This window comes from Anas acuta, chromosome 5 (genome assembly GCF_963932015.1).
Source record: "Anas acuta chromosome 5, bAnaAcu1.1, whole genome shotgun sequence".
Classification (NCBI taxonomy): Eukaryota; Metazoa; Chordata; class Aves; order Anseriformes; family Anatidae; genus Anas; species Anas acuta.
In genome coordinates this window covers 63,225,309-63,253,137 of record NC_088983.1, presented here as the reverse complement: position 1 = coordinate 63,253,137, position 27,829 = coordinate 63,225,309, and the positions used below count along the sequence as shown (strand labels likewise).

The 27,829-nt window shown below is 39.9% G+C and overlaps 2 protein-coding genes across 7 annotated transcripts; both read left to right on the top strand.

The window, feature by feature from the left end:
* The first annotated feature begins 296 nt into the window (after positions 1-296).
* On the top strand, positions 297-11,298 carry LYVE1 (lymphatic vessel endothelial hyaluronan receptor 1). Its single transcript, XM_068685346.1, has 6 exons — positions 297-652; positions 6,193-6,349; positions 6,455-6,594; positions 8,474-8,767; positions 9,567-9,645; positions 10,261-11,298. The coding sequence occupies exons 1-6, from the start codon at positions 571-573 to the stop codon at positions 10,445-10,447; spliced, it is 939 nt and encodes a 312-aa protein (XP_068541447.1). The 5' UTR covers positions 297-570; the 3' UTR covers positions 10,448-11,298.
* Positions 11,299-13,670: 2,372 nt separating this feature from the next.
* Positions 13,671-27,231, top strand: RNF141 (ring finger protein 141). Of its 6 annotated transcripts, none has more exons than XM_068685312.1 (6): positions 13,671-13,951; positions 15,601-15,797; positions 17,533-17,641; positions 18,686-18,867; positions 21,856-21,963; positions 24,453-24,591. In XM_068685312.1, exons 2-6 carry the CDS (start codon positions 15,616-15,618, stop codon positions 24,517-24,519), a joined length of 648 nt encoding a protein of 215 aa, XP_068541413.1. In that variant the 5' UTR covers positions 13,671-13,951; positions 15,601-15,615; the 3' UTR covers positions 24,520-24,591. The 6 variants fall into 6 exon arrangements, with proteins under 6 accessions (XP_068541413.1, XP_068541409.1, XP_068541408.1 ...); XM_068685308.1 differs by having other exon boundaries at positions 13,692-13,951; positions 15,598-15,797; positions 24,476-27,231; XM_068685307.1 differs by having other exon boundaries at positions 13,696-13,951; positions 24,476-27,231.
* Positions 27,232-27,829: the final 598 nt, after the last annotated feature.

The window sequence follows — 27,829 nt, the reverse complement described above, 5'->3', positions numbered from 1 at the left end:
TTACCTCTGCATTATGGTACCTATTTCTGCATCGCAACTCTCAGGCAAAGGAAAGTAAAAGCACTACATCAAGGTGTAGAGGACAGTGAGAAATGGATACTCTTCTAACTCCAAAAGAAAAATGCTCATTTTTGTTCTCTTTGCTGTGATGCAATACATAATTATGTTTATTTACCAGCTAAATAGTGTGAGTAATGTGTTGTTAATCAGTAAAACAGGAAAAAATAACGAAAGTTTTCAGAGTGTTTACTGACTTTGCAGTCTACCAGTCTTATCTCCCTTCCTCAGCTGTGTTTTCTGCGTCAGCAGTAGTTAATTTTTCCAGCAAATGCTGAAAGAGTTAAAGGTGATTAGGGATTTCCACTCAGTGACCTCACCTTTGTGTGGGATAGTCAACGCATTTGCTCTGACATCCTTTCTATGAAGCAGTGCAGTGACAGCTGGAAGTTGCTTTCAAGAAGTCATCTCAAAGGCAGTTCCCAAGGTGGTCTGACAGTATCCAACACCTGAACTTTTCTCAGCACAGAAGACAAATCACCTTGAATTTCTCAATTTTCCAAGTTCGTGACAATGACAACTTATTTTGGAGTTACCTCAGCGGTGTTTTCAGTCTGGGTTATGACATTCATGGCTCAAAATTACTTCATAACAGGTATGTAAGGTTCCACTTTTTAAAATATCCTAGTTGAACAGTAAAGTGCTCAAAAAAAGCAGCTATATTCCCAAACAAAATGGGGGAAAGTGTCTGTTTGTAGATAGGCCTGCTAGCATAGGAAATCACAAGATTTTCATAATATAGCTTTCCATCATATGCAATGAAAAATACTCTAACATATAGGGGAAATCTTTCACTCTCTAATGATTTGATAAGCTCAAGTGCTATGTAAATGCTATAGAACTGCTTGTTCTAGAGTTTTGGTTGTGCATTTAGGATTAAGTTTAGAACTATTGAAATGTGACTTTATATTATTGAAGACACCATAGCAAATAGTTTTACACAATCCTCAGAAAGCACAACATGTGTGAAGCCAGGTCTGTGAAAATGCTATTGTTAATGCTCTTTTTTTTTTTTTTTTTTTTTTTTTTTGCAATATCCTGACACTCTTGACTTGCAAAATTGAAGGAATTGTGTGCCAGGATCTTGTGGTTCATCCCCAGGGCAGGCATGCTTGTATCTGGTGAATACAATGCAGGAGTTCCTGTTCTGTATAAACTATCTGTCTGCAAAATAAGCAGTGGGAATTGCCAACTTCAAATTTTATCATACAGTTCTTAGATAATACACTTCCCTCAACACTATTGTATGTGCCTATTTTTTGAATCAGGGTCATGTAATACCCCTTTCTTATGTAAGTTAGGGAAATGTGGATGCCTCTTAACCTTATGTATTGGGTTTACGTTAGACATTGTCTAACATTATGTTAGACATTATTGTTAGACATTGGAACAGGCTGCCCAGGGAAGTGGTGGAGTCACCATCCCTGGAAGTCTTTAAAAGACGTTTAGATGTAGAGCCTAGGGATATGGTTTAGTGGGGACTGTTAGGGTTAGGTCAGAGGTTGGACTGGATGATCTTGAGGTCTCTTCCAACCTAGAAATTCTGTGATTCTGTGATATGTGCAAAGGTTTTGGTAGTGGGGGTCTTCAGGGCTTGTCCCTGTGAGCAGAGCCCAGCCGCTGCTCTGTGTCAGATAAACGCCAGTTTCATCTGGCTGCAAAAAGAACCTGCAGCTGGCCAGAGCTGAGCCAGGGAGCAGCATTGGTTCGACCTCTGGAAGAGCAGATTTAAGAAAGAGGGTGAAAAAAAAAATAATAAATGCTGTTTGACAGCAGCTGGGAGGGAGAGGAGTGAGAACAAGCCCTGCAGATCCCAAGGTCAGTGCAGCAGGAGGCAGGAGGTGCTCCAGGCAGGCAGCAGCAGTTCCCCTGAGGCCTGTGGAGAGGCCCCTGGTGGAGCAGGCTGTCCCCCTGCACCCATGGGTCCCACATGGAGCAGATCTCCATGCTGCAGCCCATGGAGGAGCCCCCGGTGGAGCAGGTGGATGTGGCCTGGAGGAGGCTGCGGCCTGTGGAGAGGAGCCCACACAGGAGCAGGGGCTCTGGGTGGAGCTGCCACCCACCCGTGGGGAACCCATGCTGGAGAAGTTTGCTCCTGGGGGATGGACTCCGTGAGACGGAGCCGTGTGGGAGCAGTGCTTGAGGAGCTGCAGCCTGTGGGCAGCCCCCACACGATCAGTTGGGGAAGGATGGCATTCCCTGGGAGGGACCCCACAGGGAGCAGGGGCAGAGAGGGACCGTGAAAGAGCGGCAGAGAAGTGCTATGGACTGACTGCAGCCCCCATTCCCCTTTCCTCTGCACTGCTCAGGGTAAAGAGTTAGAAGAGGGCGGATGGAGGGAAGGTGTTTTTAGTTTTAGTTTCTCACTATTCTAGTCTGCTAGTTATAGGTAACAAAATATTAGTTTCCCTTTGCTGAGTCTGTTTTGCCTGTGAAGGTAACTGGTGAGTAGTCTCCCTGTCCTTACCTCAGCCTTTGAGCCCTTTCAATTTTATTTTTCCCCCTTTCCCTTTGAGGAGGGGGAGTAAGAGAGTGGTTATGGTGAAGTATGGCTGCCCTGACAGATAAAATTATCCCACCCCAGTAGCTGCTAGGATATCTGCAGATACCAAATGTATATCACATGTTTCCAGATGTTTCACTGTAGGAGTAAATGTTTGTTCTAGCCATGTAGAAGAACACTATGTCATTGTTGCAGATAATCGATTGCCATATCTACTGAAAGGCTTCTGAAAGCAACTGGGCTTGAGTGAATTAGATGCTCAAGTTCTGTTGAAATTCCATGGTTGAAGTACTGAACAACAGTAGATTCTTCTACAGATCCCAATCACTGAATATATTTTTGCTGGGGAAACAGTGTGAGTCTTAAGACTATCCTTTCCAGCTGTTAGTACATCCATAGCTCCCATCTAACGCTCACTTACTCATGCACCCTCAGCTCATCAGTTCAGTGCTCCTATTAATCTCATGGCCCATTTGCAGTTGTGCCTTGGAGCTCTGTGTAGTATGCCTGTGCCCAGTCCAGCTGGCTCCTGTGCTGTTTTACTGCTGGGCTTCATGGATGGGACCACAGACTTGCATTGGAGGTAGCCTTGTCTCCAGGATGGCCTTCAGGCATGTGCGACAGATAGCACCCTCTCTTGCTGTTCCCAAATGAACTTTCTGATGAACCCTGCATCTGACATGTTCTCTTGCTCCCTGACAGTGCAGAGAAGCTGCCACAAACCTGCCACAGTGTGGCCCTGCTTGGGTACCACAGGGCTGTGCCCTGGTTGGTGGTGGCACTGTCCTGCCTGTGCTGCCATCACCCACAGCTTCTGCGGCTTCTGGCTCATCTCTTCTTGTGGAACAGCCTCACTGTTGCTGCTCCCTGACATCAGCAGCCAAACTCAGCTCTCCAACAAATCAGAGCAAGGGCCTGGGGCAGAGCAGAGATCAAGAAACACCAGCTTCTCCAAAAAGCAAGAGGAGAATTCGTGCACAGTAAATGCAATACCTGTACCCTGCACATATTATTTTCTTCCTGTCTTGTGATGAATTTGTCTTGTGAGATTCTTCTGTCCATTTTTTCCCACCTTTCTCAGTAAAACTACTGTTCACAGAGGACCCAAAACGCAGATTAGTAGATAAACTGAATAGAGCAAAGCTAAAAGGACACATGTGGGCAACTTGTGGACCCGAAAGGGTAATGAGCTTCTATAGGATTAGTCTGTCTCCCGTACAAACTCGGTTGTCTTTAGTACAGAAGTCAGAGGTGATTTAAGAGGTGATGAAAAGTTTTGAAGAGGTTACTCTTCTCTTTCTGGATTTCTTTTGCATACTGTAAACCCATCTGGAATATAGTTTGAAGCTCATAACATTTCCAAAAGGTTTCTTTCACTTTTCTATTATGTTTTAAAGAGCTTAGTAAATTCTAAGATAAAACTTCGGTCCATGTCCTACAATCACTTTTCTTACCACTTAAGACTTAATTTTCTGTTACCGAATTTCTGTATTTATTGTGCTATATATCTATTATACAATTCTCCTGTAAAAAAGAGTCAAGTCTGAGTATAAAAAGTAGTAGTAGGTGAATAAAGGAATTAGGCATCCTAGACAAGGAATGGGGGGCTTGAAAACTATGGTAAATGAATTGCAGAAAGTACAGCAGCAGCTGAGATGGAGGGAGATCCAGAAGAAAAAATAAAAATCTCAAGAGGACTGGGAGAGTTCCCTGTTAACAACAGGGAATTGAGAAAACTTAATGTTGGAGTACCTGTCTGACACCAGAAGTAGTCTGAACGAAATGAAGTCATACAGGAGGCTATTCATGAAGACACGCTGAGTGGACGAAGACATATGACAGTAACATGGAAGAAATTTGACACCGTGAATCATCTTCACATTGGGACTGCTTGGATACACTTGAGGTCCTTGATGCACACACCACTGAGCAACAGTGCTTCCCTGGATCCTCATACAACATGTCTGGCTGGTCCTACCTTCAAGTCAGGCCTGGTTGTTGCCATGGTTTCACTATAGGGACTGCTACGATATTCACTGGCTCACCTGCGGTGTGTTAATGGGGGGCCAGAACATCCATAGCTGCTGAGATAAATTCACCAAGTTCCATGATTGCTTTACCCAACATTTAAATCCCAATAAACTAAAGAACAACAGAGATGCATCTCTTATCAAAAGCCATTTCCAACCCCACAACACCCAGTGGGAACAGGACTAGAAAGCCTGCCTTTCTCTTTGCCCTCCACACAAGATGAGACATCTGTTTTTCTCATGGTAGGAGTGGCTTGGCTGCTAATTCTATGACTTCATTCATAAAATTCAATTTAACTTCTCTTGCTAAGAAATTTGGTGGATCTGCACGTGTCATTTAATTTTCCCTTGAGAGTTTGTGGATTGACTGTTGTCTGATGCACAGGTTTTATCAAGTATTCATTAGTGTACGTACCTGGTAGGCACAGAGTCTGAAAAGGAAATCCAGCAAGTAACAACTTTAGCTATTGCTTATCTGAAGTATTTGCAATGAAATGCTGAAATGTTTACAAGCTTGCATAAATACAAAAAGTGTCCCCACTGTATTCAATTATTCCAGTTGCATTTTGTTGTGTTGTGGTTTTTTGTTTGTTTGTTTGTTTTTTCCTTGATTTGTTGTGTTGTTTGTTTCTTTCTTTCTTTCCCTTGATTTTATTTTGCCAAGGTATGAGGATTTTCTTCCTGGGGTATCTGAAGCTGTTTTGAGATGATTTTTTCATACAGGCTATTCCTTTTCATTTAACATGGTAATTACTGAATGTAACTCCAAAAAAAAAAAAAAATCTAGCATATGCTTCTGGGGAAACATGGAGATGAAAGAGTATTATCTTTTTCCTTGTCTGTGTCAAATTCTGAATTCTGCCCTGTGTCCTTAATACAGATAAAGAAAGTAGATACTAGGAAACTGGAGCAGGTGTAATCAGACATTAGCTATGCCTTTTCTAGTGCAGGTGTCATGGCCAATTGTGGCTTTCTGAAAAAGTTGGATGAGTTTCCTATTGCTAAGTAATAGGGGAAAGGTGTCAAATTCACCCCATCTATCCCCTCTTTTCCTACCACCTGCTTCCTGCCAAGTACTCAGTAAATTCAATGCATGACAGTGCCTGGGGAAAAAATATCATGCAAAACTAGAAAAGAAAGTTAAATTTAGGAGGAATAAGAACTATAATAAAATATTTCTAGTAAGAATGTTATACTGACAGAATCCAGTCTGGTGATTGAGTACAACTGCTAGGTTTATCATTTTAATTAAAAAAAAAAGAAAAAAAAAAAAAAAAGAAAAAAAAAGAACTGATTACTCTTCCTACTTTGAATTTTTAATGAATAAGTTTGACAAATAACAGCAGCTTTACTAAGAAGCTGACTCTAGGTAACACCACAAATACAACTAGATATGCATTTAGTCTAATAACAGTCAAACCTTTTGAAATCCTAGACTATTGAGAAAACTTTTTATTGTGAAGTATGTCTTTTTGCTAGAAATTACTTTTCTACTGTTCTCAAGCTAGAAACTTTTAAGAATGTGCAATTTGAATTATACTTTAAATTACAATAAATGTTAGTATTCAATACTAACCTTAAACATTTATGTCTAAATTACAGGTTCTACTCTTCCACCTTGCAGGATCACAGGTGTAGGTCTTTATGAGGAGAAAGTGAATTTCTCAGAAGCAAGTAATGCATGCAATCAATTGAATTTACAACTGGCAAGTAAAGACCAGGTTGAAAAGGCTTTGAAACATCGCTTTGAAACGTGCAGGTATATGATATCAGTTAGCATCTCATTACCTTCAATAAACTACTTTACCTTACATGAGGCTGGTGACAAATCTGATATTAAAAGGACTGATGATTTTTATTGTAGCTATGGATGGGTGAAAGATGGATTGGTTGTAATTCCTCGGCTAATATCCAACCAGAAATGTGGTAAGGGCAAAGTTGGACTGGTGACATGGAATGCTGAACACTCTAAAACATTTATGGTTTACTGCTTCAATTCTTCAGGTATGTAAGCATAACAACTACATTTCTTGTGTTTGGATTGGATTTTTTTTAAATATCTGAATGAAAAAAAATCATAACAGGAGAGATCTTATCACCTGGTAGCTATTTTCCCCTGACCTTAAATGTTGTCCAGTTGTATTTAGCTCTGTGGGGAGAAGCTTTCAAGCAATACAGGAGGTCCGTTCAGTTCATCCAAATTAATAAGTTGGTGCTGCCATGAAAGCTCTTATAAAAGAGTTGCTTTTACCATTCTGTAATGTCAACACAATACTTTTAATAAGTTTTTATTATTTAGGTATTTTGATTTGAAGGACTGTAAATTGAATTGCTGACCATGAGTCAACAATTTGCCCTTGTGTCAAATTTGCCCTTGTGCTGGCCGAGAAGGCCAGCAGGATCCTGGAGTGCATTTGGAAGTGTTGTCAGCAGGTCAAGGGAGGTGATCCTCCCCCTCTGCTCAGCCCTGGTGAGGCCACACCTGGAGTACTGGATCCAGTTCAGGGCTCCCCAGCACAAGTGGGTTAGAGAACTGGAGCACCTGTTGTATGAGGACAGGCTGAGAGAACTGCGCCTGTTTAGCCTGGAAAAAGAGAAGACTGAGTGGAGACCTCATCAGTGTGTATAAATATCCAAGGGGAGGGTGTTAAGAGCATGGAGCAAGTCTCTTTTCAGTTCTGTCTAGTGACAGGATGAGAGACTATAGGCACAAACTGAAGCCAGGAAGTTCCAGCTGAATATGAGGGGACACTTCTTTGCTGTGAGGGTGACAGGGCACTGGAACAGGTTGCCCAGAGAGGTTGTGGAGTCTCCTTCTCTGGAGATATTCGAAACCTGCCTGGATGCCATCCTGCACAATGTGCTCCAGGTGATCCTACGCGGCAGAGGTTTGGGCTAGATGATCTTCCGAGGTCTCTTCAGAGGACCTAAGTTTGCTGAATGGCGAGAAAATGAGAATGTATATTTAACATAGGGATGATTCTGCATTTCTTCATCTTAATAGTTAAACTATTGCCTGTTCTAGGTATGTCTTAGCTAAAACATTTAATAGAAGCTCATTTTGTCAATTTTCTTTGTGGTTGTAACGTCAAAAAACATTTGAAAACTATGGCAGAAAACAATAAAGAGCCTCTGTCATTTAGGTTTTTATTAGAGAATCAAAGAATGGCTCGGGTTGGAAGGGACCTTAAGGATCATCTGGTTCCAACCCCCTGCCATGAGCAGGGACACTTCCCACCAGCCCAGGCTGCCCAAAGCCCCATCCAGCTTGGCCTTGAACACCTCCAGGGCTGGGGCATCCACAGCTTCTCTGGGCAGCCTGTGCCAGGGCCTCACCACCCTCTGAGTGAAGATTTTCCTCCGAATATCTAAACATCCCCTCTTTTAGTTTAAAGACATTACCCCTTGTCCTACCGCTCCCGATGAGTCCCTTTCCAGCTTTCTTGCAGGGCCCCTTAAGGTTGTGGAAGGTACCTAATAAGGATAAAAGGTACCTAAAATAGCATTTATCTTCAAGTGTGTTATATATTGCAAATATTTTTGAAGCTTGAATCTGCAGTTAAGCCTTCTGCTCTGCAGGAGGTCGGTGTGTGTGTTTAATATGGATTACCACTCTCAGTACTGTTCGGGAGGAATAGATTATGGGTATGCAAATACAAAACGAGCATCTCATTTACTCCAAGTGTTTAACCATGTGAGTAATGATAAAAAGGGCATAATCGGTGTCTTAGCTACACATATGAAATAAGCGTGCCTGATCTGGATAAGGCAACAACTAATTTGCAGAAGGGAACGGCTGGGTAACAATTTCTCTAAACGTGTGCGCAGTAAGTACAAACCTAACAGAAGCATAACCTTTACATGTCTCCTTCCTCTACTGCAGATGTTCAAATTAATTCATGTGTACCAGATCCAACTACAACTAGACCATCATCAAGCGCACCAACGCACTTACCTGCCTCTTCAGGCTCAGATTTAACTGAAAACGTCACGGTAGTGCCTAACGCAACTGAGACGGAACGGGCCTTGAAAAAGCTGAAATTTCAGGTGGTATGTGTAACTGAAACAATCTTACCAACTGAGGAGACTACTACCAACACGCCAGGGGAATACTCACTTGACTCTCCCAACTACACTTCCCGTGCTGCCTTTAAGAACGATGGCGTTGTCTTTGGAGGTAAAGGCTATGGGTGGTAGCTCTTCAGTCAGGAGAGCTGGTTAGTTATACAGATGTTAGCAGGAAAACTGTTTACTGCTGGTCTTGCTTGCTACTCCAGCATACATTTTTATATAGCTGAATCTGGAAGCAGAATAAAATGTTACAGTTTTGCAAAGGCAAAGCTTATAAGGCAGAGAGTTGTTTTGTTGTTGTTGTTTTTAAGTAATTTTTAAGGTCTTGTTATGACTTTATACTTTTTGAGAGTATTTCAGTAAGAAATAGTAGAAAGTAATTTTAATGCGATTTGGGGTGAATATATTCCTTAAAAATTATTAGCAGACACCATTTGGTCACAGTAATAGAAGAGTCTGCGGGCTCTTAATAACAATAGAAGTCATGGAAATTTTAAGGAGAATAGTGCTTTGTTCTCCAGGTATGAGGTGTGAATAACAAATCCTAATATACAGCAACTGAGGAATGGACTAAATATGAGGAAAAAAACCCAACACATTCTAACTGGAAAGATGATTTGTTACAAAAACGTTTTCTTGGCAAGTTGTAAAAACTCTCCAATGAGCAGATTAGACAAAAATCTGTCATGGACTGCCAAAATACCTGTTTCAATCTCTCAAAACAATGAACAGGAGTAACAAACATTTTGAGATCCCTAATACCTCTGTCCTTCTGCATGTCTACATGTATGTACCTCCTACACAATGCTGTCTTAAGAAGAATCTGGATTTATGTTCATAAGCCTTTAGAAAGTCTGAATTAAGAATCAATAAAAACTCAATGCATACTTCACTTTTTTCTCTAGGTATCCCAACAGCACTCCTTGTACTGGCACTCATCTTCTTCATTACTTCAGTTGTTCTAGCAATCTGCTATATCAAAAAGTAAGATTTTTCTTTCTTTTCTCTTGTACTGAGTTAACTTCTAGAGTACAGTCAGTGAATATTTTACTTATATAGTTAAAGATCAGAGATGTAATGACAAGTGTAGGACAAAGAACAAAATCTTCATCCCTGCTCTGCAGATAAAATTTGTTTTTGCTGTTACTATTCCCTATTTCAGAAAAGAAATCAAGGACAAGTATTACCTATCTTTGATTAATCAATCATGCCTAGTGTGGAACATTTCTGTGTCTGCCAAAACAGCAACAACATTGAAGTGTTGCTTCATTGAAGTGTGCATCTGTTTATATAAAAGACTGTTTATGTAGCTTTATTTTGTTTCTTTCAATGTCAAACTTAAGGGAGTAGATGTTACTCTTGTTCACAAAAAAAAAAATGTTGAACTCATTTGAATCATTTATACAGATCTTCAACACGGAAGATCATTAAATATCAAAAAGTTGTCTGCATTTCTAACATCCTAGCCCAGCTTGTATTTTCATTACATAACACAAATCCTGAATATGCACTGTTTGTTTAAAGATACTTAGCATTTTGAGGAATGCTACCTAACTATGTCAGTGTTGCTGCTTTACTATCTTTTTTTCCTGTTTAAAGGTACAAGACAACATTCCCATTTTCATACAAGAATCAGAAAAAAGAACTGGTTGAAACTACAGCTCTCAAAGAGGCTGAGTCAAATGACAAGACACCAGAGAAGGAAACAAAGAATAATGGGAAAAAGGTAGAAGAGTCTAAATCCAAGCCTGAGACCACAGTAAAATGTTTAGAAGCAGAAGTTTAAGAGAAAGAACATACACTTCTTTTTAGAAATGCATAAAACAAAGCACACAACTTAACAATGCTTTTAAACATGGGTGACTGTAAATACTCATGAATTAATATTTTCTCTATCTTAACATACGAAAACGTCTTTTTTAATAATTACAACTGTAAATGCTCTTGTAAAAGAACATGGTCTCTTATTTACCTGAAATAAATGAAACGTCCATATAACAGCTCATTTTTCTTAATAAAGAAGTAAACAGGAATCTGCTGTTAATGACATACAGTGTGTAAGTATTTGCACAGAATTCAGAGCAATACGTAATTAAAAATTCCTTTTTATCTGGCTGGAGAATGTCTGCTAACTGAATGTCTAAACTAAAACGATATTGTAGCTCTTTATCTGTAGGGTAGTTTATTTCCATTAAATAGTTACTTTTTTTAAAAAGTGTGTTTACAAACAGAAAAACTAAATCTATTTAGAGGTAAAAAATAACTTTAAAGAATCAATATATCAGCCCACTGTCATTCAAATACCCCCAAAAAAAGGATGTTGACGTGTTCATATATATATAAAATATATATGTTATATATTATATATATAATATATATTATATTATATATATATTTTATATATATTATATATATATATTTGTGTGTGTTCACATACTTATATAGCAACGAGTAACTTTCGTAGGCATCTTCATCATCTAATTTACTGTTTTATTTATTAAAACATGTATGATTCTCATATCACATATTTGATGGGGAAAATAACCTTGAAGAACTTTGACTTGTATCTCAACAAATATATTTAAGGTCTTTGTGGATATTTAAATGTAATTTTCAAAATAAAGACCTCAGGTATTATGGGGCATTTACAGTACTTCATAAAAACAAACAAACAAACAAAAAACTTTGGTTTGTCTGGACCATTTTTTCCTGTAAGGCAGTTTTAATGAGAATAAGTACTCATATAACATTAGTGTTACAAAAGTAATCAGTTGATATAAAAGAAAAAAATCAGTAATTCATTAACTGTTTTCTTAACAAATTGTTTCGACAAGCTGTATTTATATGTGAAAGGTTACTGTGGCAAAATAAGTTTCTTTTTAGAAAATAAAAAAAAAAAAATAGTAGCTTGAAAAAGTCTTAAATAGAATGGCAAGCAAACTGTTCACTTACATGGCATTTTCTACAGTTAGAATACATAGTTATGAACTTCCATTTTTAGATTCACAGAAATTTAATATTTGCCCAGTGGTTATATGTTCCCCTTGATAGCAACTTACAGGGTAATGCTAATAGCGTACTTAAAGGAATCGCTGTGTTGTTGTTTGGTTTCTTTCCTTCCCTCTTTTTTTTTTTTCCTTCTTCTTCTTGATAGCTCAGAGAAATTTCATGGCTCCAAGAGACAGGGCTGGTGTGTTGATATGCAGCCCACCACTGCTGCAGAGAGAGTGTGATTCAGTACAGCTCCAGAAACTGCTTATTTTAGAAGTCCATCCATGGAATTTCAACAGAAAAATCTGCAGCACAGGCAAGCACTAGTTACAGCCTTTTCCTGATCAGTTAAGTAGTTATTCCCCTTGCAAGGTACTGTAGGAACACCATGCACTTCTGCTTGCCGTGCACTGAAAGCATGCTATGCCATGTGAACAGAGTAGAGAGTAGAAATTATGCCATCAGGAAAAGCCACAGCCATCACTTGTCACGATGGTATCAGAATAGCAAGTGGGCTTAAAGATGCAGGCACTGGTAATGGATACAAGGTAATTTTGGATTATTTGTTTTGTGACATACTATGATTTTCCTTTATGATCTGTCTGTTCCAACTTTTTAGAGATTAGAAGTTATTCTGTTTCTTTCTTCTTTTTCTCACCAGCGTGTGAAAATTATGTATCCTGTCTTCTACTAATGTTACCTCTGCTCCAGAGGTACATAACTTTCTTTTGCCTCAGATAATCGTATACACATCTGAAAATTTTCAAAAAATTGTTCTCTAATTTCCCTCAGACTGGACGTTTGTAGCTTCTGTTTTAGATCTCAATAAGGGGTATGGTTTCCAGAAGTGTTTATTTTTTATTATTTTTAAATCCGTATGCGTTTTTAAGTTTTCAAGCCTTAATGTTTGAATGTCTCTTTTTATCACGTACCTTAAAAAGTCAGCTTTCATTCCGGCCTGCCCCCTGATGCGTGGCTATGCACAGGGTTTGATTTGCTCCCCTGCATCCTGCTTTACAGCCCTCCTGGAACAAACCCCAACTCAGCATCGTGGTGCTGCTGTACATCTCCTCTCCCTGGGCCTAGTCAGAAGTGTAAAGAACCTGCTTTTGCTTACCCCTCATTTATGCCACCATTCTGCAGGCGGAGGTGAAGCTGCTGCACTGTTCTGGCTGTAATAAAAGCGAGGCATGAACGCCGCTCACCACGGACTGTGTTTGATCCTGTCTATACAAGCAGCACTCAGTCACACAGCAATTAGTCCAAAAGCTTCTTGCTTTAGCAGAACTGCAGTGGACATACCGCTACAAAGCAAACAGGAAACATTTGATTTCCAAAAAAAAAAAAACCCTAACCCCTTAACTGACAGTGCCACAAGACTTAAGAGGAATCTTTCACCACGTTGTGTCTTGCTTTTATTTTCTTTACCAGTCACTCTCACAGTCACTCTCAGCCTGGAGATGAGGAGGCTCAGGGGTGACCTTATCGCTCTCTACAGATACCTTAAAGGAGGCTGTAGCGAGGTGGGGGTTGGTCTGTTCTCCCACGTGCCTGGTGACAGGACGAGGGGGAATGGGCTAAAGTTGCGCCAGGAGAGGTTTAGGTTAGATGTTAGGAAGAACTTCTTTACCGAAAGGGTTGTGAGGCATTGGAACGGGCTGCCCAGGGAGGTGGTGGAGTCACCATCCCTGGAAGTCTTCAAAAGACGTTTAGATGTAGAGCTTAGGGATATGGTTTAGTGGGGACTGTTAGCGTTAGGTCAGAGGTTGGACTCGATGATCTTGAGGTCTCTTCCAACCTAGATGATTCTGTGATTCTGTGATTCTGTGACCCTGCTCCCTGATGTCCCAGGCGTGGCATTACGCTCGAGTGCCTCACAGAGTGCCTCGCTGCGCCTCGCAGGAGCCCGGGTCGCGTCAGGCACTTGCCAGCTGCCCTCTCCGCCTCCCCCCCGAGGTCACAGATGTTTGCTGACCTCCAGCCAAGCGCGGCCGGGCGGCAGGAAGCCCAGCCGGCTCCCCCTTTCTCGTGGGAAGCTGCTCCTTTCCTGCGCTCCGAGCCCTCCGCAGCGCAGCCTCCCAACGCCCGGGGCTGCCCTCAGCCCCCCCCGCGGCCCTGGCAACCGCGCGGCGTCACCGGGAGCGGCCGGGAACCGCCGGGAACCGCCGGGAGCCGCCGCCCCGCGCCTGCGCCCAGCGCCGGGGCCCGCGGGGAGGCAGCGGCCCCGCTCCGGTGCCGTGAGGCGGCGCCCAGCGCCCAGCACCCAGCGCCCAGCGCCATGCCGGGCCGGGCCGCTGCGGTGAGCCCGCGGGGGCGCGGAGCCTGCGGCCGGGGAGCGCCCGCCGGGAAGGGCAGGGGAAGGGAAGGGAAGGGAAGGGAGGGGAGGGCGGCGGGGCCCGCTTAGCCCCGGGGCAGCCCTGCCCTGTCCCGTCCTGTCCCGCCTCGCCCCAGCTGCGGGCGCTGCGGCCGTGACGCGGGCGGGGCCCGGCCGGGCGCGGCTGAGGGGCCGCCGGGGGAGCTCCCGCGGCCTGGGCGCCTGCTCGGGGCCGAGGGGCAGGGCCGGCGGTGCGGCCTGCTCGGCGCAGGGGGGGCCGCCGGGGCCCAGCGCGGCCGTGTGCTCGCCGGGAAGGCCGCTGGGGCTGCGGGGAGCCGCCAGGGGGAAGGTGCGGGGTGGGGGGCAGCTGGGGGGCAGCTGGGGGGCTCAGCGCGGTGCTGAGCGGCCCCCGACCAGCGGAGGAGTGAGTTCAGGCCGCACACCCGCTTGGGAACAGAAACCGATAGCGAGTCAAACAGGAGAGCAGAAATTTGCTTTCTTAGGTGAATTGCGGGAGTAACGCGTAGAGCACTGGGGTACGACGTGCTTTATGCTGGGTGTCGGGCTTTATTTCCCTCCTGCCGAGCTCTTGGCAGCTGCACGCCATGTTTTGGGGCGTTTGGTAGGCGAATGCAGCGTTATGTACACATGGGGGGAGGTGAGGGGTTGTTCTCTGATGCTGCTCACAGTGTGTTCGCAATGCAGCTGCTACCACATCATTCTGCATTTTAGTATAAAATTGAGACTGTTCTGCAGTTAGTTTGCTATTGCAGACCTGTAGAAGTCCTTTAAAGGCATGAAACTAATAGTTGGCATTACAAGCTACAAGCTCTGTACAGACAGAATTAATTTGCATTAAAACAAACTCAAGACAAAATAGAGGGAAGTCATGAAGCAGTGTTAGGTGAGAGTGAACAAGGGGAGTAAATAGATACTTTCAGAATCAAAAGGCACAGGGGAGAACCTTGTGAAAATTGTTGGGGAAAAAGGTACAGGTGTAGACTCAAAGTGAAATAAGTTGATACTGGAGAGGTTTGAGCAAGTGAGTTCAGTGATACACCCTAACGTTTAGTCTTCTGTGCAGGTAGGGATTAGGCTAGTTTCACTGATTCCAGAATTGGTTTATAGTAATTCGGATTCCTTGACTTAGTTTAAGAATGCTACGAGAGTTCACTGAGGTGCCATAGTCAGCCTGACTTAGGAAAACTAACTTGTAATGCCTGTGTGCAGACATACAGTGATGTGTTCAGTTGCAGGTGTTCCGACTTTCACAGACGCGACCTTTTCTCTTTTGAAAAAACAGATTATCATCCTAATCTTGAGGTGTTGTTTTCCATTCCATTGGGTGCATTTATATGCGTGCAATGGAATTGATGAAAAAAATGCATGTGAAGCAATCTCTATTTAATACGAGTAATGCTATAAGCAAAATAATTTATTATTCGTGAACTGTTAAAGCTACATTCCAGTCTTTTGCAAGTGTTCTTTTTTGTTTCTGATTCGACTATTGTTCAAGTTGTGTTGTAGAATAATTAGACTGGTTAGCAAGCAGCTAAACTCTTAGATTAAAAGAAAGAAAGGGAGCAGCCATTCATAGAACATGTGAATGTAACTATTTAAAATCTTTTTAGCAGATGCTTTACCAGTGAATGAGAACTTCTTGCTATGGATTTGAGGTGAAGAACTTCACTATGGGTCAAATTTCAAGCCAGACACAAACTGTAATGAACAAGTTGCCAGAAAAAGTAGCAAAGCATGCCTCTTTGGTTCACGAAAGTGGTTTCCTAACGTATGAAGAATTTCTGGGAAGAGTAGCTGAACTTAATGATGTGTAAGCCTTACTTTGTTTCCTTCCTTTTTCATGTTCTACAGAGAACTTGTATGCAATATATTCTGGGCTGGCTAAGCCAGGACTACCTATCTGGTTTCCAAATGTTTTCTTTGGATCTTAAAGCTGTAATGGTTGTAATTGCACTTAATAATAATGGTTGTAATGCACTTAAAATACAAGGCCATTTCTCCTCCTTAAAATCACTTTTCTCCAATACTCTTCTTTCTGCCAGCGTCGCTTCTGTCTTAGAAGCTCACAAGAGGTAGACATTTAGCTCTGTCTTTTTGTGTTACCTGTCACCCTTGCTCTTCCATCCTCCACCAACCACCTAAAGATGCCATGCTGTGTCCTATCTGCCCATGACATTTGATAGGAAGTAGCACTATGAGCCCTATAAACAGGCAGTACAGCAACCCAGGGAAGGTAGTACCTGAGACAAATATTTGTGACCATTTCCTCACAAGAGGGAGTGGAGGGGAAGGCGCTGACCTATTCTCTGTAAACACCAGTGATGGGACCCGCGGGAATGGTGTCAAGCTGAGGCAGGGGAAGTTTAGGCTGGACATCAGGAAGAGGTTCTTCACCAGAGCATGGTTGCACACTGGAACAGGCTCCCCAGGGACGTAGTCACTGCACCAGGCCTGTCAGAGTTCAAGAAGTGTTTGGACTGTGCCCTTAGTCACATGGTCTAAAATTCTGGGTAGACCTGTGCGGTGCCAGGAGTTGGACTCGATGATCCTTATGGGTCCCTCCCAACTCGGGATATTCAATGATTCTGCGTCTCTGGACATGCAGTGTCATTCCTCATTAAAAAATGAGATGTGCTTTACTATTTGAAACCAGTGACCAAGATAATCCACAACAAAAGGCTGCATAAGTAAGATTTTTTTAATAGCATGCGTTTTGTTTGATACATTGACAGTAAAAAGAAAAGAACAAAAAAGCAGAGTATTTATGGTATAAAATGGGCCGAGGCGGAAAAGGGGTTTTGCTGAAAAGGATTTTTTTAGTGTGTGGGTTTTGGTAGCATTTGCCATTTAACTATAATGCAGAGTTGTATTCAGTTTAAAAAATATCTTCTACAATGTCATGCTTTTATGAATGTCTGTTGCATCGTCAAGAACAGATAGCTACATTTGGGGTAGATGGATTTTGAAGATTGTTACCCTATGTTTCACCTGAGAATCTAAGTACTTTTCAGTATAATTAATTCCAAAATATCATTCTTGTTCAATTTTTGTAGTTCTTTACAGCATTTACTTTAGCCTGTAAATTTAGTTTGTTCTGATTCTCGTAGAAAGACCATTGTGTCTGTATTTCATTAAAAAAAAATCATCTCAGGTCCACCTGAAGCTTACTGCTTCATTATTACTATATGCTAACAAAAATACACCTTTTCTGCATGTAATATGGTACTTGCTTTCCTTTTATATATACATACATGGTAAGGAAATAAACTTTCTAGATAGCATATCAGGATTGTGTGACTACTGTAATAATCAGTGAAAATATATTTGATTTAAAATGTCTGTAAGGGATGCTTACGTTTTGTGAGGTTCACTGTTCAATTTAAAATGAAATGGACTATGTATTTTATATTGAATGACATGCAGAGAAGGTCACTACTCTAGGATAAAAAGCACGTAGGTAAACAATAAATTATATTATAGTAACTGAGGTTACTGATCTTTGCATATCTAGCACATAACGTTAGATTGATGTTTCTTTATTTCAGTATTGCAAAATTGGCTTCTGGGCAAGACAAACATCTGTTATTTGAAGTGCAGCCTGGTTCTGATTCTTCAGCGTTCTGGAAGGTGGTTGTTCGGATAATCTGTACTAAAGTAAGATTGCTGAAAAAAATTAATTTGGCAGGGGTTTTTGTGTGTAGATGTTTGAGGACTGTCACTTTCACTGGTAAAATCCAACACCTGCTAGGTTTTTGATTTTGGTACAGGTGATGTATTCACGGATATTATTTGAGAGAAATCAAAAGTCTAGATTTCTGCAAAAAGCAGGTTAACAAAAACACTTTCATGACTAAGTTTAAAGGAATGGTACCTTCTCATGGTGCACTTACAGCCCATTAATTACAAATTCATGTGACTTTTGAGATGACTCAGGTGATTATGGACTAAATAATCTTTAAAGTTCCTTTTCAACCAAAACCATTCTATGATTCATGGATATCGAAGAGTACAACAAACTGGGAACTATATAGTTCCTTAATAGATAAAGTAAGCCAGCAATTCAGAGCATTGTTAGTTGAGCTAACATAACTGTATAGATCCTGACTCCTTATAAAACCAATCTAAATGTTAAATATTTACTTGTTTGAAGACCATGACAAAACTTACTAAGGTTGCTCTTACTAATGAGATTTTTCCTCTGTGAATCCTATCAAGATAACTTACGTAGATGGTTCTGAAGCCACTAAGCAAGCTTAATGTGCAGTTCAAGCCAAGTGAACATTCAAACTTTGTTTGAAATGAACAGTTTGTAATTTTTGGTTGCTGTTAGTTTTCATTAAGGCCACTATCATTGCAAGCTATTTTCAGCTCAAATGTGAAATGACTGATTATTCTCTTCCCTGTTTTAAGGTTAACCCATTTTTTAGGCATTATGTCCCTGCTTGCTTAAAACTGAGCAATGATGATAATTGCCTTGTCCCAGGAATGTAGTCCTAACTGTTCTTCAAGAGAAAACAGAGAAGGGCTGTATTTTCAGATCCTAACTCTTACTGAAGTGGACTGCAATTTGCTAACACTGTGATGGACAGTTGGGAAAGTGGCTACTGTCATGAGAGCTGCAATGCATAAAAATAATTTTGATAAATGTACAGTAAAAATCTGATACATAACTGTATTTAACAATTCTTATTTCTTAAGGTAAATAAAGCAAGTGGGATCGTTGAAGCTTCAAGAATCTTGAACTTGTATCAGTTTGTTCAGCTTTACAAAGATATTACCAGTCAAGCAGCAGGAGTTCTTGCACAGGGCAGTACTTCTGAAGAAACTGCAGAGAGTTTGATGTCTGTATCATCGTGCCAGGCCAGCTTATGGATGGGAAGGTATTTTCATATACTTAAGCTTCTGACCACAGCTAAAACGTAAATATTTTGGAAGTTGTGTGTAAAACCTGAACTGCAAACGCATAGTAATCAAAACTGCATGTACTTCGGAGATGCAGACTTTATCATTGTGAGCATTAATAGCACATCTTCTCTTGTACCAAGAGAGCTGCACTGAACTTGGTTAAAATTCTTTTGGCTTAGCTTTCAGGACAATCATTTTATTGGTCAGTTTTAATATAAACATGGTATATGTTGTATCTCCTGAATAAGGAAACAGGAGGAAATGGAATCAGCTGCAGCTACAAATCTAGTGATTTTGACACTGTTTGTTTAAACAGATTTTGTTATTGTTCCACTTAAACTTTCTCTTCCTCTTCTACAATTTGGCATGTGAAAGTTCCCATCTGTTGCCACTAGAAACTCATCAATTGTGGTAGTAATTTAACTTGTAAGACTGGAAAAATGTGAACTGTCTCACACATGTTGACATCCTGCTTTGTTAACTAGAGGAAAAGCAAAAGACTGAGGTCAACACCTGCAATAACTTCAGTTCAAATTGAATGTAACAGCAAGAAGCTGCTCACCCTTTCCCTATGTGGAAATGTTGCTAGTGATAATGCCTTACTTCCAGCTTTCTGAATCAGTACGGTGTTCTAACTTAGTCTTAAGTAAGGTAGAGTTGCTGACCTTGGTAACTCTTCTTAATGTCATATTCCAGCTGTTAGATTGAGAACAGGGTAAACAGTGTTGTCATTAAATACAGCACACTTTTTTTTTTTTTTTTTGTAAGCCAGTGGCCTGCAGAGGCCACTCTTTTTGTTCATGTTCCTGTTTGTCAAATTTGGAAGCAAATAATCTTCAATTATTAGCTGTTCTGAGTTACCAATATGCTAGTATCAGGTAGCAAATTTGGGGCACGTTTAAGAAAGTGTATTTTCCTGCTCTTTTTCAAAGATGAATGTATATCTAGAAATGGCCTTTTAATTAAACAAACTGCCACAACCTCAAACCAGTTGCTTGTGGAAAACAACTTAAAGTATTACTAAAGTCAATGAATAGCTATAAGGTTTCCCAGATTAGTTTCGTTTTCAGACTTTGAGATGGGGAAGATGAGCATCCTATTTCTGTGCGTGTAAACTTCTTTGCTTAAGGTAGTATTACTGACAAATAACACACACAAAGAATGAACATACTTCTATAATATGATGGGGTAATATGCTCTGATTTAGTGAGCTGGCATTTTCCAACTGTATTTTATCCAAGCTGTTCAAGTCATTCAGAAAAATACAGCCTGAAGCACGTTGAAGTATTTTGTACCTCAGAAATTGGTTTTCCGTGGTATCCTCCAACTTGCCTAAACTCTGGTCACCTTTAGACATTGTTCAGCTCTGTCACTGTCCAAAAATAGCAAATATTATCTGTTTCATTCTTCTTCTTATCTTAAGTTCTTACATGGGGAATGATACCCTCTTTCTCTAAAACATACAGCTCCTATTTAGAGCATTCCAAAATATCCGTAACTGCTTTATGCCTTCTGATAGTGAAGAGAAAAACATTTCCTTAGTTTATTGTTCTTATATTTTGCCGTTTCTTCAGTAACTTAGTCCTATAGCTGTCTTAAATTCCAGAAGCATTGTAAATAGGGCATCGGTTTTGTTTTAAGTGCTTGTGTATATATACCAGCAAGTCTCAATGACTGAATTATTATCAAAGGGTAGTATTCAGAGCTGCATGGGGGAGGGAAATGAAAGGGAGCAAGTCCAAAGAACACAGTGGGGAATCAAAAGATATATATATGTGTATTATTTTTTTTGAAACTGTGCTTCTTGATGTACATGAATCAGCATCTGTATTTATACAAAAAATCTCCTTGCATTCTAAAGTAATTTCTCAAAAAACAAATTGAAAAGGAAGATCCAAGAACCTACTGAAGAATAAAATAAAAGTATGTTAGTTACTGTTCATTAGCTGGCTAATCTGTACAGTTTATAAAATTACTCTGCATTCCCAAATCAGGGTTTTTGTAAAACCTAAAAATTCCAGAACACTTAACTAGCTGTTTTGCATATGAGCCTTGACTGGTTGGATCATACCTACTTGGATCAGTGAAAGTTGAGGATTCTCTGTACCTTCTCACGCTTGAGAAATCTTGGTGATGCAAATATTTGAGATGCTGTTGTTGTGAACTTGAGATACAGATACCTGTTATTTGAAAAAAAATGAAGATGGATAAAATGAAAGCATCTGTCCCAGTGGGCAATCTAGGTTTTGAACTCCCCTCACACTCAGGAATACCTGGAAGCTTAACTGGAAAAGCTGGGGTAACTTGACTTGAAATCTTAACGTGAAGGAACACTAGTGGGGAGTGTATTGCAAGTGAAGAGGATGCTTTTCAATCTTATGAGCTGTTTAGCTCTTGGTGTTTTGATGGCATGTCAAATTAGAACATGCCCTCCAGTAGTGAAGCCTCTTAACATGCGTGCTTTTGTCACATTTCCTAGGGTTAAGCCAGAACACGGAAATGTGACCAAGTTCATTCTGAAATATTTCAGCCCGACAGTCTGTGAAAGGAAAGCAGATTCTTCTCCTGCCTTTAATGTAAACAGTGTTTCTGTTCTTTGGCCCAGTCCTGTGATATGTAACAGTTACAATTTACATTTCCCTTGTTGATATGAAAAAGGATTTGCATAACCCTTTGCAACACTAAAAGTACAACATGACAGAAAAAAATATATGTGTTTTCTAACTTAGTCTAGTTTGGTTGCTGCTATTTGTTGGTAGCTTGAGGTTGTGTCTGCTGACGTAGAATGGGATGATGGAACTACTTCATCCACGAGACTACATCTTCATCGTCGATAAGTGCAGGTGTTCTGTTCTGTCCATCAGTAATTTTTTATGAAAAGTGTTGTAACTAGTGTTTTTGGTAGGGCATAAATATGAAACTTGCTTGTCATCTGGGAGAAAATACTGCCTTCTCTTCTGCAGGGTCAAACAACTGACAGATGAAGACGAATGTTGCATCTGCATGGATGGACGTGCTGATTTGATCTTGCCGTGTGCTCACAGTTTCTGCCAGAAGTGCATTGACAAATGGTAATAGATATTAAAGGTTATTCATTATTTTATAGTATGCACTGCTTATCTGACTTGTTTCAGTTTGGTCTGACAGATTCCTTAGTTAGTTGCTTAGAATTTAATGTTTAATTACAAAACATTGTAATGTTGTTTGAAAACTAGAGAAAAATAGGGCATATGCTGATGCTGGTACATTATGGTCCACAAATCTCATGAAAAGCTGCTTTTTGAAGAAAAAACAGTAGCTTTTAAGAGTATGCAGATATGAAGGTAAGTTGGACCATCTTATTACTTATCTGGGGAGTAGCTATTAAAGGAATTTTTGTCTGTGTGTTGTGCTTTCCTTTGAAACAAATATACAATTTACTATTTTTTTCCCACATGACATCCTTATCTCTGAACTGGAGAGATAAGAATTTGAAGAGTGATTATTCAGTGGATAAGGAATTGACTGGATGGCTACAGTCAGAAAGATGCAGTCAAGAGCTTTATGCCCAAGTGGAGGCCAGTGACAAGTGATGTCCCTCAGGGGTCCGTCTTAGGAGTGGTGCTGTTTGGTACCTTTATTAATGACACAGGCAGAGGGATCGTGTGCACCCTCAGCAAGTTTGTAAATAACACCAAGCTGAGTGGTGTAGTTGGTAAAATCAGAATGAAGAGAAGTCATCCAAAGGGACCTGGACAAGCTCGTTAAGTGGGCTCATGAGAACCTAATGAGGTTCAGCAAGTCTGAGTGCAAGGTGCTGCACCTGGGTCAGGGCAGTCCCAAACATGAGCACAGACTGGGTGAAGAACTCACTGAGAGCAGTTCTGTGGAAAAGGACTTGGGGGTGCTGGTGGACAAAAAGCTTGACATGCACCAACAGTGCACGCTTGCAGCTCAGAAGGCCAACTGCATCCTGGGCTGCATCAACAGAGGAGTGGCCAGCAGGACAGAGAGGAGATCATCCCCCTCTGCTCAACCTTACTGAGGCCCCACCCAGAGTACTGCATACAGGTCTGCTCCTGCAGCACAAGAAAGATATGGACCTGAGGGAGCTGGGTATGTTCAGTCTGGAGAAGAGAAGACTCCAGGGACACCCCACTGCTGCCTTTCAGTACTTTAAGGGGGCTTATAAGAAAGATGGAGAGCGACTTTTTACACCGGCAGATGGTGATAGGACGAGGGGGAATGATTTTAAACTAAAGGAGGGAAGATTTAGTTTAGATTTTAGGATGAAATTCTTTACTCAGGATGGTGAGGCCCTGGAACAGGCTGCCCAGAGAAGCTGTGGATGCCCCATCCATGGAGGTGTTCAAGGCCAGGTTGGATGGGGTCCTGGGCAACCTGATCTAGTGGGTGGCATCCCTGCCAATGGGAGGAGGATTGGAAACAGATGACCTTTAAGGTCCCTTCCAACACAAACCATTCTGTGACCGTGTGATTGCACTAAATGTATCAGTGTTTATCTAGGAAACAATTTAGTCTTAATAGCAATGCTTTGAAATGTTTCTGTAACGTACCTTATATGTTCATACTAAACTGAATGGCTTTTCAGCTTCTGCGTCTGTCTGATACATCAGTTGTTGGAAAAACGAGAAATTGCTTTCTGTAGGAGAGTAGCTCTCTCCACTGGCCATACAGAAGACCTACAGGGATTAGGCAGTGTTCTGGCAGTCTAGCATTCGATGATAGATATTCTTGGAGACTTGACTAGTTAATCCACATGATTTTACATTTTAAGTCATAATGCATATGACTTGTTTTGTGTCTTTTTCAATGGCTTATCAAGGAAGTTACCTTTATAATACGTGCTCAAGAAAAAACAGTAAAGCTTTGTGGATCTCTGAGTATAGTCAGTCATCTCTTTTCTAGGAAAATATTTTAACATCAGCATTGCAGGGCTTATTTTAGCTATCATGGTGGAGAATGGATTATATTCTACTATGGCTGATGTATCGGCTGAACTCAGTTACAGTTACACCATTCTTTTCTAGTATGCAGTTTCTGAAGTTCATCCCTTCTTAACCTAGGCACGTAACAGAGGCTCACAGTTTAGAAGCATAATTGCTTCAGACACCTGAGTAAGTGGGCGGAAGGGGACTCTGAGGGGCCAATTCTAAACTTCAGTGGGCTGATTGATTTAGGAAAAGGATTCCTTTTTCTCTTTACAGAGGAAGGTTACAGAGACTGTTTTTTGAAGTACCTCAGCTATATATCTAAACATAGGAAGAGTTAATTTAGACCATTTAAACTTTCTGGAAGGTGTCTAGATGTATTCTGTTTTGCATGAGCAAACTCAGAACATGACACCAAATTTATCACTCACAGACTAGAGCCACATTCAGAACTGTTGGCAAATCTTTGTCATAAAGAAAAACTTCTGGAACAATCAAAAAAAGATATTGGAGGTCTCATCCTATTAACCTGATAATTTTTTAAGTTTTCACTGGGTTGTTTTTTGTTGTTGTTGTTCATTGGTTTGTTTGTTTTGGGGGCCAGAAAAAAGATTATAATTGAAAAATAGTTATTTCTCTGGATTTCTAACAGGAGTGATCGTCACAGGAGCTGTCCTGTCTGTCGTCGCCAAGTGACTGGGGCAAGCGATTCTTGGGTGGTTTCAGATGCACCTACAGAAGATGATGTTGCTACTTACATCCTTAACATGGTAGATGAGGCAGGCCAGCCTCACAGACCCTGACACTGGTCAATAAGCTGACGGTAGTAGAAGCACTTGAAGCTTTTGTTTTCACGAACATCTGGTTTTACCTCTTGTTGCCATTCTTCCAGTCTTTTATTTCTCTTCTTGGCTGCTGTGGATCTATGTTGCTCTTTTAAAACACAGGATGTATGAGCCAGTGTATGTGTTTGCAGTCTTAATTATTATTCTGTACTTTCAGTGAATTCTTTAACCATTAACAACAGTTATTTTAACAGTAACTTTTGATATTAATTAACAATTTGACTACTAGATGAAGCTGTTAGTAACAACACAGTTACAACTGCTAACTGCTGTTTGAACATCACAGTGTACTGTTACTGAAGATACACCATGTTAGATGGATTGACCTCACAGTTCTTTTCCTTAAAAGCAGTCCCTGTTATGTTCGTGACAAATACGAATAAAGATGAGTTAGGACTAGTGATTACTGATTTGAAATTTTACTGCTGAAACTTGAAGATGTCACATTGCCTATTCTTCAGTAGCCAGTCTTGCTGTTTTTAGAGTTAACAGATACCGATTTCTATCTGTTCTGCTACAAGTTTTAGTATTAATTACTGTTACTCTTCTAACTAGATAATCTCTTAAAGTATTTATTTTTAATTGGATATTTAGCATAGTCTCATTATTTTGAAAACATAAAAGTTTCACACACAATCCTAAAAAAGTAAATCACTTTCTGTATTTTTTTCATCAAGAACAGTCAGAATTATTTTTAAACAGGCATATCTGAAAGAAATGACTTTATTTGAATTAGCAGTTAAGGTGCAGTTTAGTCTGATGCTGTGGTTTTATTTGCTTCTCCTAAGTTTTCCAAATGATAAAACTAGGTACACTGAGGATTACAAGGTGATAATCTAGGTAAGTGAGGTGCTGTGCTTTCTATCTACAAGTGCAATATGCTTTTATGTAGCAGAGAGAATCTTCTACTTTGATAATAGTTATGTTTGCAGTGAGATATGCATGTGACTATGTGGGAAAAGGGATATTATGACTGGAGTTCAGCAGTGTATTTCTGTCTAGCAGAGTTAAATCTTTAAAGAGCTGGGTTTAGATAGTCTAAAACAAATTGTCATCATTAGTATTCAGGAAACCACATCTTAAGCCTCTCTGGCTTAAATAATATTGTGGCAACCAACTGTTGTGAAGAATGAATTAATGAATATATTTAACTCTTTTAACTCGAGGCTGTTGAGAACTACTCCACTGTATCATTTGAGGGAATATCAGCATATATCTTGCTTATTCTAAGACTGTATTTTTAATTGCCGTACTTGTTCAAATTTGATGATGCCATAAGACTAAGGCCTTTTATTAGAGAGTAGTTCTCAACTGCAAGGTATGTACACACACAAATAAGCACATTTGGGTTACTTTTCTAAATTGGCTAAAAATAATTGAATTATGTCAATGACCAAATTTGGGGAATTCCTCTGTTATACTTCTATTTGCTAAGGAATATGCACATCATAGGGCATCCGTTTAAGCTTGGCTTGTGGCACAGTTGTCAAGTTTATCATAAACATTTAGACAGATAAGCAACATACTCCTGTTGTGGTTATCATCTAAAAGCCAATATGGCTTATGTATAAATCTCTATTTAACTATTTAAAAATCCATTTATGAACTATTTTTAGAACCATTTTAGAACTCTTTTTTCCCATTTGTTAATCCTTTGATATCAATGAGGTATTCTTCAGAATATATATGGACTATTTGGTTACATAAGGGCAGTTATTTGGGCTGAAAATTACAATAGTCAGGGATTTTCCACTAAAATATTCACAAATGGTTGTAATCATATTCCAGTTTGGTTTCATTTTGCTTTTTGAGCTTGCATTACTCCATATTAAGGACTTTAAAGTCACATTTGAATTTTAAAAGCTGCTTTTTTTTACGTCACTGGAACAGAAAAAGCATCTAAATTTGCTTCAACCTAACTTCATTTTTCAAGTATTTTGAAAATTGTACTTCTAAACTGAGATTTTATAAGTTAACTTCCTGCTGAGAACTTACATGAACTTCATAAAATATAATTTTGTAATGAATGCAAACAGGTTGTTAATTGTAGCATAATGACACTTGCAAATACAATATAAAATATAAAATTATGCAAAAAATAATTAAATAGTGAAAAGTAAACTTTGTATTCTGTACAGCTTTTTTAATTAAGTTGCTTATAATTCACACTGCTGTGATGTAGGTACCGTAATGTGTGCCTTGTAAAATATATGTACTGTATGTTAGATGGGATAATAGGTATATTAACACTGAAAAAATAGTAATTTGGTACAGTTGGTATTTCCTATTCTGAAATATAGGTAGCAACCAATTTTGGAAAAGGAATCACACTGGCAGGGACATGGCAGTGTGTTCCAGAAGCTAGACCTTAAAATGTGAATTAATATGAATAACTATAGGTGGAGGGCATTAGAACTGAATCTTCTTGTGCTAAAGTAAAGATTTCTTACAGATTTAAAGTGAAAATATAATTTAAGTATTATAGATTGTATTAATAGCTAAGTACATTCCAATATATTAAAATTTGTGTATGAATTGTGCAATAAAGTTACTTTGGAAGAAATATCAAGCTTGAAGAATCTCTTAGCTTTAATACCACAAAAGTCTGGAAACTGAATTTTAATCTGTATCCAATTCCGTCATGCAGATGGTATGGTTAAATGTCATAATGAGTCAGAGGTTTCTCAAATGTTAAAGTGTGATATTAGCAAGGTAGCTTAAATGCATCTCTGCAGAAGGACTCACTGTTTCTTCATTTTTCTCAAAAAAAAAAAAAAATTGGAACGTTCTGCAGTGGTGGAAACAAATCTCTGCTTCTCAAAAGGACAGTATCAAGCAGGTTTTTTTGTTTTTTGGGGGGGATTATTTTTTTCAAGGAATTGTGATTTATTTTGTATGCAAGCTAGTCCATTGTGTTTTTGATAATAAAGTTTAAGAATGATAAGGTGGGAAAATCCTTTCTTCTCAGATTTCGCCTGTTTGGGTTTTATTTGACTTTTTTTTTTTTAATTGGAGTGGGAGGGTCAAAAAGAAATTAAATCTATAATTGATGTAAGTGTTGCTTCTGTCTAGTTGCTTGGTTTATCTGTTTGGATCTTTGGAAGCCAAGTGAGAAATGAGAGAGGAATTCATTAACAAGTCAGGAAATTAACAACTGCAAA